This window comes from Patella vulgata, chromosome 4 (assembly GCF_932274485.2).
Source record: "Patella vulgata chromosome 4, xgPatVulg1.2, whole genome shotgun sequence".
Taxonomy (NCBI): domain Eukaryota; kingdom Metazoa; phylum Mollusca; class Gastropoda; family Patellidae; genus Patella; species Patella vulgata.
This window is the reverse complement of record NC_065882.2, coordinates 22,579,575-22,598,267: the sequence shown is the minus strand read 5'-3', so window position 1 is coordinate 22,598,267 and position 18,693 is coordinate 22,579,575. Positions and strand designations below refer to the sequence as shown.

The 18,693-nt window shown below is 33.2% G+C and overlaps 1 protein-coding gene across 3 annotated transcripts in view; it reads right to left on the bottom strand.

Moving 5' to 3' along the window:
• The window catches only part of LOC126817800 (coiled-coil and C2 domain-containing protein 2A), a 50,834-nt gene that overhangs the window by 17,531 nt on the left and 14,610 nt on the right, over positions 1-18,693 (bottom strand). For all 3 annotated transcript variants that reach the window (XR_008787890.1, XR_008787889.1, XM_050544949.2), the window contains 15 exons: positions 14,967-15,197; positions 14,760-14,799; positions 14,300-14,440; positions 12,786-12,925; positions 12,494-12,616; positions 11,657-11,866; positions 11,010-11,134; positions 10,308-10,448; positions 7,515-7,671; positions 6,903-6,983; positions 4,895-5,027; positions 4,411-4,477; positions 2,226-2,318; positions 1,907-1,991; positions 64-217 (listed from right to left, as the gene is read on the bottom strand). Coding sequence is in view for 1 of the 3 variants with exons in the window: in XM_050544949.2 (XP_050400906.2) it covers positions 64-217; positions 1,907-1,991; positions 2,226-2,318; positions 4,411-4,477; positions 4,895-5,027; positions 6,903-6,983; positions 7,515-7,671; positions 10,308-10,448; positions 11,010-11,134; positions 11,657-11,866; positions 12,494-12,616; positions 12,786-12,925; positions 14,300-14,440; positions 14,760-14,799; positions 14,967-15,197 (1,921 nt within the window). In the remaining 2 variants the exon portion in view is untranslated. The remainder of the gene's footprint in view (positions 1-63; positions 218-1,906; positions 1,992-2,225; positions 2,319-4,410; positions 4,478-4,894; positions 5,028-6,902; positions 6,984-7,514; positions 7,672-10,307; positions 10,449-11,009; positions 11,135-11,656; positions 11,867-12,493; positions 12,617-12,785; positions 12,926-14,299; positions 14,441-14,759; positions 14,800-14,966; positions 15,198-18,693) is intronic.

Here is an 18,693-nt window from a genome sequence, read left to right as displayed (position 1 = left end):
ATTTTTTGTGAAAGTGACTTTTGATGGCATTATTGAGAACAGTGTAACATAAGTTATACATACCACTACCAACACCTTCATGTGTAATATCTATCTTTAGATCTGTACTAAAATCCATTTCTTCTAGTTGTACACTTTGTGATGTTACAGATGGATCAGGTATACCAGCATATAAATCTGCTAATAAATCACTCCCTAACCCTCGTGTTTCAAATATCTATAATATATAATAACAACATAATTTAGCTAATAAATCACTCTGTAATGGTCATGTTATTCATATCGATGATATAATTATAACATAATTCAGCTAGTATATCTATAAAAATAACAACTGTTTCATATTTATAATGAATACTTAACATAATTTAGCTAATAAATCACTGCCTTACCCCCATGTTTCATGTCTATAATATATAACAACATAACTTAGCTAAGTAATAAATCATTGTGTTTAACATTTCTAAACCAGCGGCTGCCAGGCAGGATACGCCCACATTTTCGAGAGATGGATAGAGAACAAGTTAAAAAGAAAGTGATTTTTCCTACAATCAAGGGCAATAATTCAGGAAATTACAATTCGATATGCGCAAATATCGAAAGGAACCGAGATCTTTGGGTTATAAACCATCATTTCAAGTTTCAACAAAATCGGAAAAAAATTGTGACCTCTATAGTGTCCACAACCTTGATATACCATAATTTTACGCTATTTGAGAACGAGGGGCGGCCATTTTGTCTGTCAGTTTTGGGCTGACTTTCACGAAATTTGAACTCAGCCGTCCTTAGAGTGTAACAGTGATATAATAATACAGTTTTTTAAATCGGATAAAAATTATGACCTCTATAGGCTCCACAAGCTAAAAACGTGATTTTTCGTACAATCAGGGGCCATAATTCAGGAAGTTATATTCCGATATGCGCGAATATCTAAAGGAACCGAGATTTTTGGGTTATAATCATACATTTTAAGTTTAAACCAAATCGGATAAAAATTGTGACCTCTACAGTGTTCACAAGCTAAAACGTGATTTTTCGTACAATCAGGGGTCATAATCCATGAAGTTACAGTCCGCTACATGCCAATATCGAAAGGAACCGAGATCTTAGGGTGATAAACCTATATTTCACAAACAATTGTGGACGGACGGACAGGGGCGATGACAAAATATAACAATATAACTCAGCTAAGTAGTAAATCACTTCCTAATCCTAACCCCTGTGTTTCGTATATTTATATATACAATAACATATTATAACTACAGGCAATAAATCACTCATTAACCCTGTCTAAGGGGGGGGGGGGAATTGTTCAAGGGGTAGTAGTCCTAGACCTAATTTAGATTAAAGGAGCTAAATCGCTAACATTTGGGACCTAGAAATTGTCAAAAGTGGGTCGCAACGCATATAATACTGTAATATGAATGTATATAAACTGATTTACATTCAATGGTTTCCGTTTTTACTCCAATTACAAATCAGTTATGTTCGGCGAAATAAGCCAGCAGTCTCAAGCGAGTGCAAATTTGTAGCGTCTGGTTATTCCAGTCTACATACGCCGATTGATTTGGTGCAATGTGTCTAGCCTCGTCCCTCAAGTCTCTTGATACATCTGGGGCTGAAGCGCATTATGGTACACGATTCGTGTACCAATGGTAAAATGTTTATTTTGTCTTAAATATTGGATATCAAAAGCCCATCTTTTTCCGTTAAAATCTAAACATGAATGTTGATTTAATTTGACAAATAATTTGTGTTTTCAATGTTGAAGATTTTGGATGATATTGAGTTAGAGACTTAGCTACTTTAAGTGAGAACTTTTTCTTCCATTCGGAATTCAAAATGCACTGTAAGATACTGCTTTAAAACAACAGCCACCATAAGCACTGCTGTATGGAATATATACCTGGAATTTAACAGATTCTGGCCACTGAACAATCTTTAGGTTATAGATTTGACCAAAAGTTACTCGAAAATCTTGTGAAAGAGGCCTGCAACATAAAAGAATATATTTGTGCACAATTTACATCAACTTTGTAATTGTAATTAACATGTAAAAATACTGTAAGCTTTAGGCTGTTCTTTACTATACTTGTATGTACAGTACAGTACAGTGCACTGCACGTTCTTATTTACAATTATTGATCTCACTGTACAATGTAAAAGTAACATCAAATGAGAATAGAATAGCCAACTTGATCACATGATTTCTTCATAAAACTTACTTGGCAGGTGTTCTTGAGACTTCTTTATTATTGAATAGAATTTTAACAAAAACATTGGTTTTAGAAACATCATCTCTTCTACTCTGTTCTCCTCTAAAATCAAATTTACATGATGCAAATTAATTATTTAATAAACAAGGGCAAAAACATTGGGGAATCAAAGGCGCTACCAGTTAGTTGGGCCCTTCTCTAAACACACAAAATATTCAAATTCTCTTTCTTGGGGCTAGAGCAAAACATAAGGACTTTAATCCCCATTTCACTGTTTCTTGGGGGAATTATGTGCTAAATAATCCTGAAATGACCTAGTTTGCATCAAGTGGACGTTAAATCCCATTTCTCTCTCTCTCCCTCTGTGTTAAAACATGAAAGTGTCTAAACCAAACAATAATATAATCTGGTTAAATTATCCAAGGTAACAAAAAATTGTAATTTTTTTAACAAATGAACAGCATTGCAAAATGCAAACTGTTTTTAATGAATGAACAATGAATGCTGTTTCGCCTGTATATGCCAGACATGTCCTACATGAGTTGGCAAATGCCCAATCGGACATCAAGATATTGTGAACCACATTCAATATGCCACAAAATATTGACTGTACGGGGGGGGTATAACTATTACTTATTCAGGTTGTTGTTGATAATAGGTGGTGTCCATTATGATCACACAATTATCTTTATCTGTAACCATTTTCCTTCATAAGAACAGGCCATGTGGTGCGAAATATTTACCGATTGACATGCGCTAATAATAATACGCAAAAAATAGTCATACCAGTTTCAAAGTGTTACGTACGGTAAGCTACGGATGTAATTTTAAAATATAGTTTTATAAAGAGACAAAGATGTTTTGACATCATGAACTAATCTTATCACAGACTTTTCGTTTTTATTTCATATCGAATAAACGAAGATATGTAATTATTAAGGAATATTACTGACGTGAACTTGAAGCCAGAACTGGAAAGAACAAGCCAACAGTGAGGCTGATATCCCCTGCCGAAATCCCATATTGATTAATTGCACATTTATCTTTTTCAAAAGTACTGAGCAATCAAACTAATTATCTATACTTTGTCTAAGCAGAAAATGTTCACAATCAAAGTCAGTCAAGGTTTTGAAGTAACTGGTAATGAAACTATACACCAAGTTTTATCACTCTCCATCAGTTAGAATCAAAGTTATCTTGTCCCAAACCAATGAAACTGCTTAGCTCTGCTTAGCTTTAGTGGGAAATGTTAACAATTGAACTCAGTCACCTAATGAACATTTACATCAAGTTTAAACATTCTACCTCAATTACAAGCAGAGTTGTTATGTTCCAAAGTCTTGACCAATCAAATTGCTAATCGCAGCTTAGCCTAAGCAGAGAATGCTTCATTATTGAACTTAGTCAAGGTATTGATGTAATGCACCACAGTGATCAGCATTGAATTTTCGTCAGACTGCTACATTCACTAATAAGGATGACATCGATGCGACTTACTGAGCCCCAAATATTAACTTTTTCCCTCTGACAAATTACATTCTAAAACATTTTTTTATGTATTAGAAAAATAAAGACATTTGATGTTTGAAGTATTTGTAGGTAAAAATTATTTCCTTTTTAGTGTAAATGGGTATTAAAATGATTAAAAGGCACCATTCTACCCGAACCAGTAACATCTTATGTAAACAATGCATGATGTAGTGTCACGTGTTGAAGACAATCATGTTTAATAGAGATATTAGAAGACATTCGTAATCATAATCCTCTGTGAAACAGATTGCTAATGAATGCCTACACCCAGTTTAAACATTCTACCTCAATTAGAAGGAAAGTTGTTGTGTTCCAAAGTCTCGACCAATCAAATTGCTTATGGCTCTGCTTACCATGAGCAGAAAATGCTCATTAAAAAACTTAGTGAAGGTATTGATGTAATAAAACTATACACAAAGTTTCATCACTCTCACTTAATTAGAATTAAAGTCATCGTGGCCCAAAGCATCAACCAATCAAATTGCTTATCTTCGAAAGGTGGGGGACAAATATGAAATATAGGGAGATTTGCCTACTTTTGTGTACTAATCATAAACATTATTCAGAACACCATATGTAACATTACATAAGAAATATTTGTAGTTGAAGTCTAATAAATGGAATGGAAGCTTATTGACCCTATTTCTGGAAGTTTTATACTGACCTTGGACATTGTTTAGTTGGGGTAACAGTTGCTGTACTGGTAAGTTCAGGTATTAACTTTGGTTCACCTAGGTTAATAAAATCAAATGTTTAAAAAAGATTCACTCTTATTTTGATGATCCCCATAATATGTTATTACAGACATAATTTCATATTTTCAACTGTTTGTGGAGAAAGGTCAATGTGAAGTTGTATATCTAAAATTACTATATTTCTTGTACAATGCCAATTAAAGATAACCTGCAATTCTGAACAGATATTCAAGACAATTCACAAGCTTGTTGAGTATATCTTGTTTCGATTTGTATTAATTGCAATGTAGGAGCTTAAGGAATGCTATTTAGAACATACTATAAACCAAAATAATGAACTGAAATTTCAACATATTTGGATGAATAATATTTTTTATTAAAACTGCTAAAAAATCTATTTTCCTACAAATTTCGAAAAATAACCATATGTTATATTATTAATATAGACATTACCAGGTCTTCTTCGTATTGCCATAGCTTTAGCTTTGATTTTATCCCTCGTTAGTTTACTATCAAATTTCTCTGGTAATACTGGTTGTGGTAAATCTTCCTCATTTAATAATTCTCTATCTTCTGGCGACATTTGCTTTATAACAAACAAACAGTGAAGATATACAATAAATCATTATATAGTAATGGCAACTAGACATAATGGTAATCGCATGAGTGCATGTTTGATCATCACTTTAGATGGGTGTCGAATCTTTGGGTACTTAGACAAGACACTATCCCAGGGATCCTAATCGCTCATTATTGTTTCAAAAGGCCGATTTATAAAACAATGAACTGGCCAGTATGGTATCCTAAATCAATCGATTTTCGGCTAGATCATAACAAGTTAATTATTACTTGTTGATTAAGTCAATCAACTTACTTCCTGGCTACAATTACAGTCATACCTTAGTGAGAATCTGCTATGTGGTTCACAATCTGAGTAATGAGCACATTTAACAGCAATTTTGAAAATACGTTAAAAAAATAAAACAAGTTTGCTGATTATTCATGAAAGGTCCAGTAAACTGCCTTTGTGAAAATAAGCCATGTGGCGAATAAAGATGATCTCGGCTTGGATTGTGAATCTCAGGATTTGTGCCATCTTCAACGCTTCCTACGAATCCCAGGTAGATATTAAAATAATAATTGGATCACACATTTGATGGTTTCACTGACCAGTTGTTACCGGTAGTTAAATTTAAATAGTCATTGAATAATCCCCAGATAGACACCGAATATTCCTAGAAACAGTCAGTAATAATATATGCATCGGTTGGAATTAGGTCAATAACCAAGCGTTATTGACCTAGCATTTACCATTATGATTTTTTTTGTTTTCTACACATGCTGACTGAGGTTTAATTTAAAAAATATTGTCCTTATTATTGAAGGCTATGGCAAAGTCGTATGGAATTTTATTTTATAACGCAATTTCAATTATGTTTGTCACATGATCATGGCGCCGTTTGTCTATCATCTACCAATGAATAAAAACTTTGCAAGTTACGTGATAAACAACAAAAAAAAACCCCAATGTGTTAAATATGAAGAAATTTTGATACTGGCTGACTGGCTGTAGTAGAAAAATCCTAATCTCAATCAACTGATGAACTAGATCTATATCTTATTTAATACAAACATTTCACTTTATCCATTGAATAAACGAAGACAGTAGGTGTCCCTATTTGTCGGTATTTTTTGTGATAATCACATATATCAGCCTATTCAGAGTACGACATTATCCATAACAAATTACCAAGAATTATTTTTGTTGAGGTCTGGTTATATTAAAGGGAATGGGAGCTTATAATTACCCTATTTCCTACCAAGACCTCATTTTACCCAATTCTGGCAGGCTCGTTTCAAAATGGATTAAGAACCTCGACTCCAGCCTATCCAAAAGCAAGTGGGCAGCAATAGCAGAGTGCAAGATAAACTTAAAGGAGCTAAGTCGCTAATATTTGGGACCTAGAAATTGACAGAAATGGGTCGCAACGCATATAATAATGTAATATGAATGTATATAAACTGATTTACATTCAATCATTTCTGTTTTCACTCTAATTTCAAATCAGTTATGTTCAGCAAAATATGCCATAGGTCTCAATTGAATGACAATCTCTAACTTCTGGTTATTCCAGTCTACACTGATAGTATTTATTGTGTATGCTCTCCAGATAAATACTTGTGGAATATGTCTATCCTTGTTCTTCGAGTCCCGTGTTACAAATGGCACTGAAATGCATTATGGTACACGATTGGTGTACCAATGGTAAAATGTTTATTTTGTCTTAAATATTGACAAAATGTCTATCTTTTCCCAGTAAGACCACTGCATCAATGTTGATTTAAATTGACAAATAATTTGTGTTTTCAATGTCGACATTGAGTTAGAGACTTTAATGTAGGACAGAATAAATTATGCACATTGCAGAGAAAAGGAAAATGGAATGTAAGTCACTGTTACCTCTATCTGCTCATCTCGATCTTCCGCTTCAGTATGTTTTTTATTTTTTCTCCTCTTTTTATTTCTCTTAGAGGCATCTTTCTACAAAAAAATAAATGTTCAATATTATTTAAGTAGTAACATAAATCGGCTGGCTGAAAAGTTCTAAGCCTATCTGTGAAAGACTTGTACAAAGTCGATGGTTTCCATTTATTTTTCTACATAGTCCCCTTTGAGGTGTACACTTTTGCCAACGATGTTGCAAGGCCTGGATGCTGGTCAAGAAGAAATTTTCTTCAGCTGCCCTAAACAGTCATTCACAGCTGACATGATGCCATCATTACTAGGAAAATGACGACAAGCTAGTTCCTTTTTATTTTTGGAAACAGGTCTCATCCAGTTACAGTTTTGTCCATTTCTGGTGATTTCAATGAGGTAGGTTCACAAGATGGTCTAGTACAGTTGCAGTTCTTATGTCTATGATTCATTCAATGATTGTACTTGTTGGCGGCAATTCAACCCAATTGATCTACCGGTACCCTTTTCAGACTTAGAACTTTTCAGACAGTCTTCGAATCTTTTATACCTGCAAATTCAACATCAGATTGTCAATAATGCTATAATAAAATTTACCTTTGCTGCTTGCTGTTTTTCATACATTTCTAACTCTTCCTTATAGATTGCCATTTTTTTCTGAAATTCTTCTTCATATTCTTCTTGAATTTCCATTAATTCTTCTTCTATTTCTTCTTTCCAATGTTTTTGATCTTCAGCTTTATTTGTTTCTTCTCTAAAATACACAAACAACATAATGATAATCTCATCATAAACAAGCCAACAGTGAGGCTGATGTCCCCCGCCGAAATTGCAAAATAAATAGATGACACATATTAATTAATCGCACATTTATTTTTTTCACTAAGTTTCATCACTCTCTATCAGATAGAATCAAGATTATCTTGTCCCAAACCATCGACAAATGAAATCGATTAGCTCTGCTTAGCTTCAGCTCGAAATGTTAATTATTGAACTCAGTCAAGACATTCACCTAATGAACATCTACATATACATCAAGTTTAAACATTCACCTAATAGACACCTATGCCAAGTTTGAACATTCTACCTCAATTAGAAGGAGAGTTATTGTGTTCCAAAGTTTCTACCAATCAAATTGCTTATCACTCTGCTTACCCTCAGCAAAAAATGTTCATTATCGAACTTAGTTAAGGTATTCATATAATAAATCTATACACCAAGTTTCATCAATCTCACTTAATTAGAACTAAAGTTATCGTGTCCCAAAGCATCAACCAATCAAATTGCTTATCTCTGCTTACCCTAAGCGGAAAATGCTCATCTTCGAACTCCATCAAGGCATTGACCTAATCAACACATACACCAAGTTTGAACATTCTAGCTCAATTAGGAAGAGAGTTATCGTGCCCCAAAGTATCAACCAATCAAATTGCTTATCTCTGCTTACCCTAAGCGGAAAATGCTCATCTTCGAACTCCATCAAGGCATTGACCTAATAAACACATACACCAAGTTTGAACATTCTAGCTCAATTAAAAGTTATCGTGTCCCAAAGCATCAACCAATCAAATTGCTTATCTCTGCTTACCCTAAGCGGAAAATGCTCATCTTCGAACTCCATCAAGGCATTGACCTAATCAACACATACACCAAGTTTGAACATTCTAGCCCAATTAGGAAGAGAGTTATCGTGTCCCAAAGCATCAACCAATCAAATTGCTTATCTCTGCTTACCCTAAGCGGAAAATGCTCATCTTCGAACTCCATCAAGGCATTGACCTAATAAACACATACACCAAGTTTGAACATTCTAGCTCAATTAGGAAGAGAGTTATTGTGTCCCAAAAAGTGTGACGGACAGACAGACGGACAGACAGACAGACGGACAGACGGACGGACAGACAGACAGACAGACAGACAGACAGACAGACAGACAGACAGACAGACAGACAGACAGACAGACAGACAGACAGACAGACAGACAGACAGACAGACAGACAGACAGACAGACAGACAGACAGACAGACAGACGGACGAACCCATTTTAATAGTCCCCTGCTTTCTTCGAAAGGCGGGGGACAATTACAGGTAGCACACAAAACTTGTTTTTAAATGTTAGGAATATTGGTTTCCAATGTAATTAAGCAGACACTAAAGTTTTCGAATTAGGTTTCTAACTTTAAAATTTCAGGATTGTGTTCATTGCACCTTTGTTAATTTTTTAAAATATAATTGATGACATCTACTTGTTCAAACTTTTATAAAAAATTTACCTGTCTCGTTCAAGCCTAAAGCCTGGTGCACACTATGCGACAACAAATATCACCGCATCATAAATGGAGTGAGCACACTACATTATGACTTTGGCAATCACACTAAAAAAAAAACGTATCACCTCGTCATGTGACACCCATGAATGCATTTTAGTCGTCATCCCGTTGAATACTTCAATTAATATTGTTTTGTACATGATGAACGACGGTCGAGTGCAGTGCGTTTATAAACCCAGGAGAGTGATTGACTGTCACCCTCCGTTTTCTCGCTACAAGTACTGGAAAAAAGAAACGCCCATTCTTATTACCATCTATGAATCCTAGGACTATATTATCATTTAGTATACTGCTATACAAACGGAACAATCCACTGGGCCTACCATATACATGTATATGACAGCTCACACATTTAATAATAAGTGCCAGAATTGCAAACTTAATTTCCATTAGATAGGCCTAAATTACATTACCCGAGCCACTTATATATGCAACAGAAAAAAAATTCTGAGAAACTTTGTGTGTGTTTATATCACATGAGAAGAATAACCAAAAATGATTGGTTTAATAGGTGAATTTCCTTGGTTGTCGCCTAACTTGTTGCCGAGGTGAGCACATTACACGATTTGTTGCCAACGAAGTGGCGAATCGGGCTATCATATCAAACATGTCTGATATTGACGACCATCGCCGCAATGATTGCTAGCGAGGAAAAATCGCCACCGACCAAATGTGCACACTAGGCGAGTTTTTGATTTTTCATCGTCGGCGACCGAAATTGCCAATGTCGTCGCGTAGTGTGCGCCAGGCTTTAGACCTAATTAAATACGCATTTGTGACATCATCAACAATACCCTATCTTTCAATATGGCATCCCCAAGCTGAAAAATAGGGGCATTTATAACAAATCAAACAAATTTGTTTATTTTGTGTGTAGAAATTATCTGTTAGTCCTGTTTCTACCCTTTCAAATTGATACTGGTTGTTCTGGTTCTGGCAGTGAGTTTACAGCCGCAACCTGTAAGACATTGTGCTGTTTGAATGGGGGTGTCTAGAAAGCTAATAGAAGTGTGGTTTTATGTGTTTTTTGGCAAATAAAAAAACAAAAGAAAAAACTTACTTGATAACTTGTAATTTGATTGGTGTGTTATTATAATTCTGGAACTCCCGTAAACTTTTTAATTCTTTCCATGTATGAATAATATTTTTTATCAAAAGACGATCCGTTTCTTCTTCTTTATCTCTCACTAATCTAGTTTGTCTGTTCAATCAAATTGATAAATATTAGAAATCACAACAGTCAAAATACAAACTCAAATCTTTTGAGATCTTAATAAATACATAATTTCTTTTAACTCTTATATATAGCATATTCAATTAGTGAAATAAAAAAATACTGTAAACCAGAAATAATATTTTCAGGAAATGAATGTGTCAAATGTGACTAATAACCCATTGCATTCATTTCAATATGCATTTTTGTTCTCCATTTCCATGAGGTATGAACTATATAATTTATAGTTATCCTGTAGATCAGTAGCATTGGTCGGAGATAACACCTTCAAAACAATGCATTAATCAACACTGATTAATTAGATGCTACATTAAACAGTGCCACTAATATTACAAAATTACAAGAAACCATCCAGGCAACAGTAGTATACAGCAATTGGCACTAATTTCAATATTTATTTACATCAAACACCTTCAGGTCACATTTATTTAATTACACTTATTTTCTTGGTTTTTATCTATAAGGATGTTAAGAATGTTAAATTACTGGTAATAATTTTCATAAACAATATTAAAGTAATTGTCTTGCCTGATATCATATTTATAATCTTTTAAACGTTTTTCATAATTAGCTCTATCAACAACTGCCATTTCCCCTTTATGGTTTAAAATATATTCATGTAAATGAATTGCCGAGTTCTTTAATGCTTTGACCTGAAACAGAAAGAAAATAATTACTTTATATTGCAAAAAAAAAAAAAAAAACATTATTTCTATTACACTACATTACATTATATTATACTACCTAAAGCTGCTGACTTAAGAAATCTTGTCAATTACAACTCTATCACATAGAGATAAATGACAATCGAGTTTCTAAGTAGACGATATTTAAACAGCATGTGACATCATTATTTTCTAGAGAAGATATACCAGTTTGGCAAAAAAATATGGAAAATTTTTCTACACTGCCAAAAATATACACTTCTATTTCATTTATAAACGTAAAAACAGAACCAGAATAAAGTATGTGATGGTTAGCCTTCACAGGGAAAACAAAGGAAATATTTTAAAATTTGGTTTCTTTCATTATGAAATTCATTCCTACTTTATAACTTTTGTGTAGAAATAAGACATCATATTTCTTACTAAAACGGATCTTACTCATTTATCACTAATAAATTAGATTTTTTTCATTTTTCCTAGCACCCGTGAAATTCTAAAACAATTATTCACCTTTTCTGATAAAAATTCAGTCATATTTTTCTTCTTTCTAGCACCATATTCCTGATAAAGATCTGAAAGTCGTGTAGCTAAAACATGTTCTCTACTAAACAGATGGTGATGGGAGAAGACAATAGAGTTGATATCCACATCTAGTTGATAACGACCATAACCATCCACAGCACCATCTATATATCGACAATCAAAATCTCTCATAATAGCCTGTAATTAGAAAATATAATAACAATTAGTAATAATAACAGAAATGAAATGAAATGAAGACGTACAGTGTGCTATGAGAGAAATTTTGCCTGTACAATGGAGCTACGGCTTTAATATTGAATAACACATGCACAGGACCTTGGTTTATCGTCCCAACAAGACGACTGTCCTGCACCACTGACAAGGAGAACCATGCTGGAAAATCCTGACAAACTTTCTCAGCCAACGCAGAAATCGAACATGGAACCTAGGGAGAGGGGTTTGATATAGGCTATGCCTGTTCCTTAATACCTATTCAGATACAAATGAGAGCAGCTGCTTTAAATACTGTGAAAACAAGCCAGTGCCACCTACATGTATAATCTTGGCTAAAATCTTTTGATGGGCTTTTTATTCTGGTTGGATCAAAGTGGGAAGATTATCTTTTATTAATATTTTGATTTTGTTTTCTTCATTAAAAGTTAAATAATCAACTTGAGTACATTACTGTGTGGATTAAGCCATGATCTGTAAATGACGATCAGCAGCGGCTTTATGCCAAATGTCGGTAATTATTCAATAACAGCAAATATTAACATCTTTATTAAACAAATAAATCAAATATAAACAATGTACATGGTTTTTTACCTTTCTAAAAACTGTTTCCAAATAAGGTTCTGGTTCATCAGTCATTGCAGGTCGAGAAGGATGTTTCTTTAACGGATCTGGTAATGCTATCAAACGACCATCTTCTCCAAACCATTTTCGACCCTTTAAAAAGTAATTTCATATTTTCTAATGTTCAACAGTTAAATATCCTGTACAATTATTTAGTAGTACATCTCGTGTGAACAAATAGACAATAAACTGTTTTGACATATTATTTCTCCTACTCACACAGTACATGACAAAAAACATTCAATTCCAGTCATTCATTTACCTTATCTGGTTCATGAAGCAGACGATTTTCCATTCTATTTAAGTTTCTATTGGCAACCACTGGACGAACACCAACATAAAATCCTTCTTCTTCTAAATATCTTGGCATCTTTTCTTCATCTACCTTTTCACTAGCTGGCACTAAAATAGATAGTTATAATATAAGTACACAATAAACACAAAACCATAATATGGAACACAATTACTATTTTAATTAAAGCGACGTTTTGTTGAAGGTTATCTCAACGTTTTCAAGCAAATGATGATGAAAATAATATACAGAAGGTTTATATACAAAAACAAGTAACAACTAATTAACCATTAATCAATAGGGAAACCATTTCAATATATTAAGTCAAATCATTGTTATAGAATTGGCTGGTGACTTAAAGAGTTAGGCCCTTGGGTGTGATGTTCTTATCGCGTCATTGTAACAGAAAAGACAGATTGTTACTTGCTTTAATATGTTTACCTTCTAATTTACCAATTAAATTCAATGATTTCACTGCCTCATCTCCATATTGATGACGAATATCTTCTTTGAGCGGCATTTAGCAATTGACGTACGTAATCAACACAAAACCATAACATGGAACACAATTGCTATTTCAAATAAAGCGACATTTTGTTGAAGGTTCTCTCAACGTTTTCAAGCAAATGATGATGAAAATAATATACAGAAGTTTTATATACATTAACAAGTAACAGCTAATTAACCATTCATTAATAGGGAAACCATTTCAATATATTAAGTCAAATCACCGATATAGAATTGACCGGTGACTGTATATTATTTTCATCATCATTTGCTTGAAAACGTTGAGAAAAACCTCAACGAAATGTCGCTTTAATTAAAATAGTAATTGTGTTCCATATTATGGTTTTGTGCTTATTATGTATGTCAATTGCTAAATGCCACTCAAAGAAGATTAATAAGTACACAGTAAGTTAAAGCTGCTGATCCTGATTGTGCATTTTTTGGACAATATCTAATTTTTTTCATGGCTTAATCCTTGCTAATAGGTAACATTTGAAGAAGAAAACAAAACCAAAATATCTATGGTAGGTAAACTCTCAGCTTTCATTCAATCAAATTAAAAAGGAGCCCATCGAAACATTTTACCTACAACCCAAAGGTATTGCTGGGCCTTTTTATATCATCTGCTGAAAATAATGAATGTTGTGAAAAGTTCCACTCATCATATCTTTGTAAATAGTGAATGGAAATGAACAATTTTGGACTGATATTCCTTTTAGCGATTCAACTTTCAAATTATTGTAGTTTACCAGGAATTGAAACCACCTTAACTGCTAATCTGTAGCTTTAACTACTTTTGTCATCATATCACCTTGGTATTCTCTATAACTGGTCTCTTTACTTCTTTGATAAACTTACAAAAAGACAAGATATGGTAGGGTTGCATTAATTTCAAAACATATCGTTGCCGATCATCATGATGCATAAATTTCATGACACATTTATTTCTTGTACATGTGTTACAGTAAGAAACTTACTAGAAATAACAGATGGAATAAACAACAGTTGATTATCAGAATCCTCTTTCTTTTTCTTTGATATATATTCAGATTTACGGAATGCTATTGGACCAATTCCTTCTTCATCATGTGGAAATTCATCTAACAGTGGTTGTTCATCTGTAAAATCAAATGTTTTAAATGAAACGTTTTCAGTTATTGAATATTAATAACTTTTTCATAGAACTTTAAAATAATGAATATTGATAGGGGCTTGTCAAGCCCACTGATACTCCCACCAGCAGGTAGTCCTATAACATCAACATACCATATTGTGTTTCTGCTTTTCACACAACAATTTCTGAATAAGACACAACGAACAATCCCTGCAAATTTGATAAAAATTTGTCAAGATCTCTGACTGATCACACGAATTGTGGTTGTTACAAATTTCCTATAAGTCAGACTGCCAAATAATAATTCAATTTAGTTATTCTACCTTCAGGTTTACTCTCATCTTGCTCCTTTTCTTCCTCCTGCTGCAAAAAACAAGCATAATCTTCAATTAGAAAAGAAACAATTATGATAACCACAATTTAAATATAAACTGATTGACAAGTTAGAAATATTTTCATTACGGTAAAATGCCCGTTTTACAGAAATAAAAATTCATTTCATGAATACTCTTATTTAAAAATTACTCTACCTCTTCTTCTTTATCTTTATCTTCTTCATCCCCTTCTCCTTCTTTTTTCTCTTCCTCGCCTTCTGCTCTTTCTTCTTCTCCCCCTTCTTTACTGGTTCCTTCTTTAGGTTCTTCCTTCTTTTGCTTTTTTTTTACTTCTTCTTTTAATTGTTCTTCAGTGACCTCTGGTTCTGGATCCCAATTTCTTGTGAAGAAATCATAAGCTTCCTCTTCTGTGGGCAGACGGTCACCCTGAAGTTAAAATAAAAATTCTTAAAATTTTGGACGAATAACACATATCAAAGTACAAAAATATACATAAAATTAAAATTACATACAAAATATAAATATTTAAGAACATCAGAGAATGACAAAGTACAAAAATATACATAAAATTAAAATTACATACAAAACATAAATATTTTCAGATATAAAAAAAATGACAGCAATGAAGTTGTTGACATCAAATTTAAAATATTTCTAATCATTAGGTACAACTGTAAGCCATGAAATAAATTCACATCTAGTAAAACTGAAGACTTGTATTAAGAAATCAAAGAAATTGAGTTTAAAATACACCATAAATTAGGGCCTTCTGTACTGTCATGGATAAATTTTTATAACATAATATTAATTATTTTTCTCACTAGAAGAACCCTTTATCAGAAAATTAGAAGAAAAAATGTCATGGTTAGGCCTATGTTCTCAATTCTTTAGACATTCAAACTCACAACCACACTGGTGACAGACACCCTGGCTCTCCTTTCTTAAAGATTCAATTCACACAAAATTTTTATATTTAATTGGTCATTAATTTCATGTGGTATGAACATGAACTTCAAGGAAAATATGCAAAATATCAGTGTACCAGTACAAAATCAAAATGAAATGTAGTTGACATACGATTGTGCAATATATACATATAATGGTGCATTTAGATGTGAGGATTTGATGAAAACACAAAAACTTCAGGGTGCATTATAAAGAGACTATTTAACAACTCCAATTTATACATGTAAGTGCAATAAAATATACACAGTGGGAGATTTTCATAAAGCAGGTGAAAAGATAGGTTGCCAGGCAACAAAACATACGCCCACAGCAGCTAAATCGTCCGAGCGGTCGTCAAGGGTTGTCGCATATTTATTCCTTTGTACGTAATTGGGGGTCTTTACAAGACAGTTCCATACAGATCAGATTATAAATTTTGTCGTTTGAGGGTTTACAAGGTTCTACAAACTGAAAAAAGGGTCTCAACTCTGGAAGTAATCTACAGAAATTGTTGAAATTTGACAGGCTTTTTCGTTTTACTAATTTAAATAATGCATATAAATTTCATAAAGATCACATGATCACTTTTGTCATTCAAACGTTCACAATCGCCATAACTCTAGAAATTATTGACGGAAATTGCTGATATTCAATAGACCTGTTTCACAAATTTAAATGATGCATATAAATTTCATACATATCTGATGATAACTATCATCAATCGAGCATTATCAAGGTTTAAACAAAGTGAAACAAGGACAATAACTCTAGAAGTAATTAATGTAAATTGCTGAAATTCAATAGGCTTTTTTGTTTCGCTAATTTAAATCATGCATATAAATTTCACAAAGATCGGGTGGTAACTTTTTGCGTTAGAGCGTTCACAAGGATCAATAAAGTGAAACAAGGGCCATAACTCTAGACGTAATAAATGGAAATGGCTGAAATTCAATAGGCTTCTCCGTTTCACTAATCTAAATAATGCATATAAATTTAACAAAGATCAAATGATAACTTTTGGCGTTGTAGCGTTCACAAGGATCAATAAAGTGAAACAAGGACCATAACTCTAGACGTAATAAACTGAAATTGCTGAAATTCAATAGGCTTCTTCGTTTCACTAACCTAAATAATGCATATAAATTTCAGAAAGATCGGATGATAACTTTTGACATTGGAGCGTTCACAAGGTTCAATAAAGTGAAACAAGGGCCATAACTCTAGACATAATAAACGGAAATTGCTGAAATTCAATAGGCTTCTTTGTTTCACCAGTTTAAATAATGCATGTAAATTTCAGAAAGATTGGATGATAACTTTTGGCGTTAGAGCGTTCACAAGGTTCAACAAAGTGAAATAAGGGCCATAACTCTAGACGTAATAAACGGAAATTGTTGAAATTAAATAGGCTTCTTCATCTCACTAATGTAAACAACATATATCAATTTTAAAACAATTGGATGATAACTTTTGGCGTTAGAGCGTTCACAAGAAATTGTGGACGATGGACGGACGGACGGACGGACCGACAGACGGACGGAGGCGACGGCAATATACTTCCACATTTTAATGTGGGCGTATAAAAATTAATTATGCTCAGCCAAAGAATTGAGATTTTTCTAATTTTGACAATGATCAGAGAACAAAATCTTTTTGAAGAGTGAAATCTGTAAGTCCAAACATTTTTAGGGGTTTAATTAAATGAATGCGTGGTACATAACAAGTGATGCATTCCTATACAAATCCACAAGCAAAACTCTTTTAGAATGTGGATAGTTGAATTGCGAATTCTCTAGTGATTGCATCATACTTGACGATAATATATATTACCCTGTACAAAATGATTAGCTGTAATTAATGATGGAATTAACAATTAAGTAATTAGTATAATAAATTACAAACAGCACTCTTTATGATAAACTGCAGATAAAAATTATGGGTTGATCTAAATAAAAAAATAGATGTTTTGTGTATGTGGTTAGTCATTACATCAACATCTCAAGACATGTTTTAATAAAGTGTGCACTCTGCCTATGATTACAGCATGATAATACACCTCGATAATGTCTTGATAATCAGAGTCTTTCTAAAGATTCAGTAAAGCAATCATCAGTAGGTTGATCTGAAGTCAACCAATCACAATCTGAACATTACTAAATGTGATCTACCGGTATAATGAAATTTCGTTACACTATGTGGAGTAAACAACCAAAAAGTAAAACGGAATTACTTGTTGGTAAAATATTATGTAGACTGTTACACAATATCTCTAGAAGACAAATGATGATATTCCAACCTCTATTGATATCATCTATTTATCTGGGAATATATGAATTCATAAGGAATGACACTAATGACATAATATATGGATAAGAAACAAGTCCAATCATGTATGTTTATGACTCATTTCACTTTCATGACAATTTCGCATCCTCAAGAGATATTACCTATGTGATAGAATCGGATTTTGAAGAAAGAATGTTGCTATGGTTGTGGATCTGCGAAACTGACCTGTAAATTCAGGATGTGATGTGTTATTAAATAAAGTAGAGAGCGGCAATACTACAGGCCAATAATTATCATCTCTTTTTTCTGAAACCTGTCTGTGTAGCTGTTATTGCTTTCTACTTAAGTTAATAACAACAGCTGATTGCCTATCACTGTTTCAAATCCTTAACCTAAAGGTCAATGTCATAGATCAGCCATAGCAATAATCTGTGTAGTATATAGGGCCCCAAGAAAATTTTGAAATTTTGATGTGATTTTTTTGCAATTTGAGTGACTTATTATTAACATATAATGGAAAGCCGCTGAGATAAGAAATTCGCTGGTATGCACAATGACACATTCCTGTCGACAAAACATGAATATGCCAGGAAATAACTGATAGATTCAAAGAACCACAGAAACGTACTTTCCAGTGATGTATAACACCATAATTGGAATTTTGTAGTAAGACCTGTTTGCATTTTCCAAT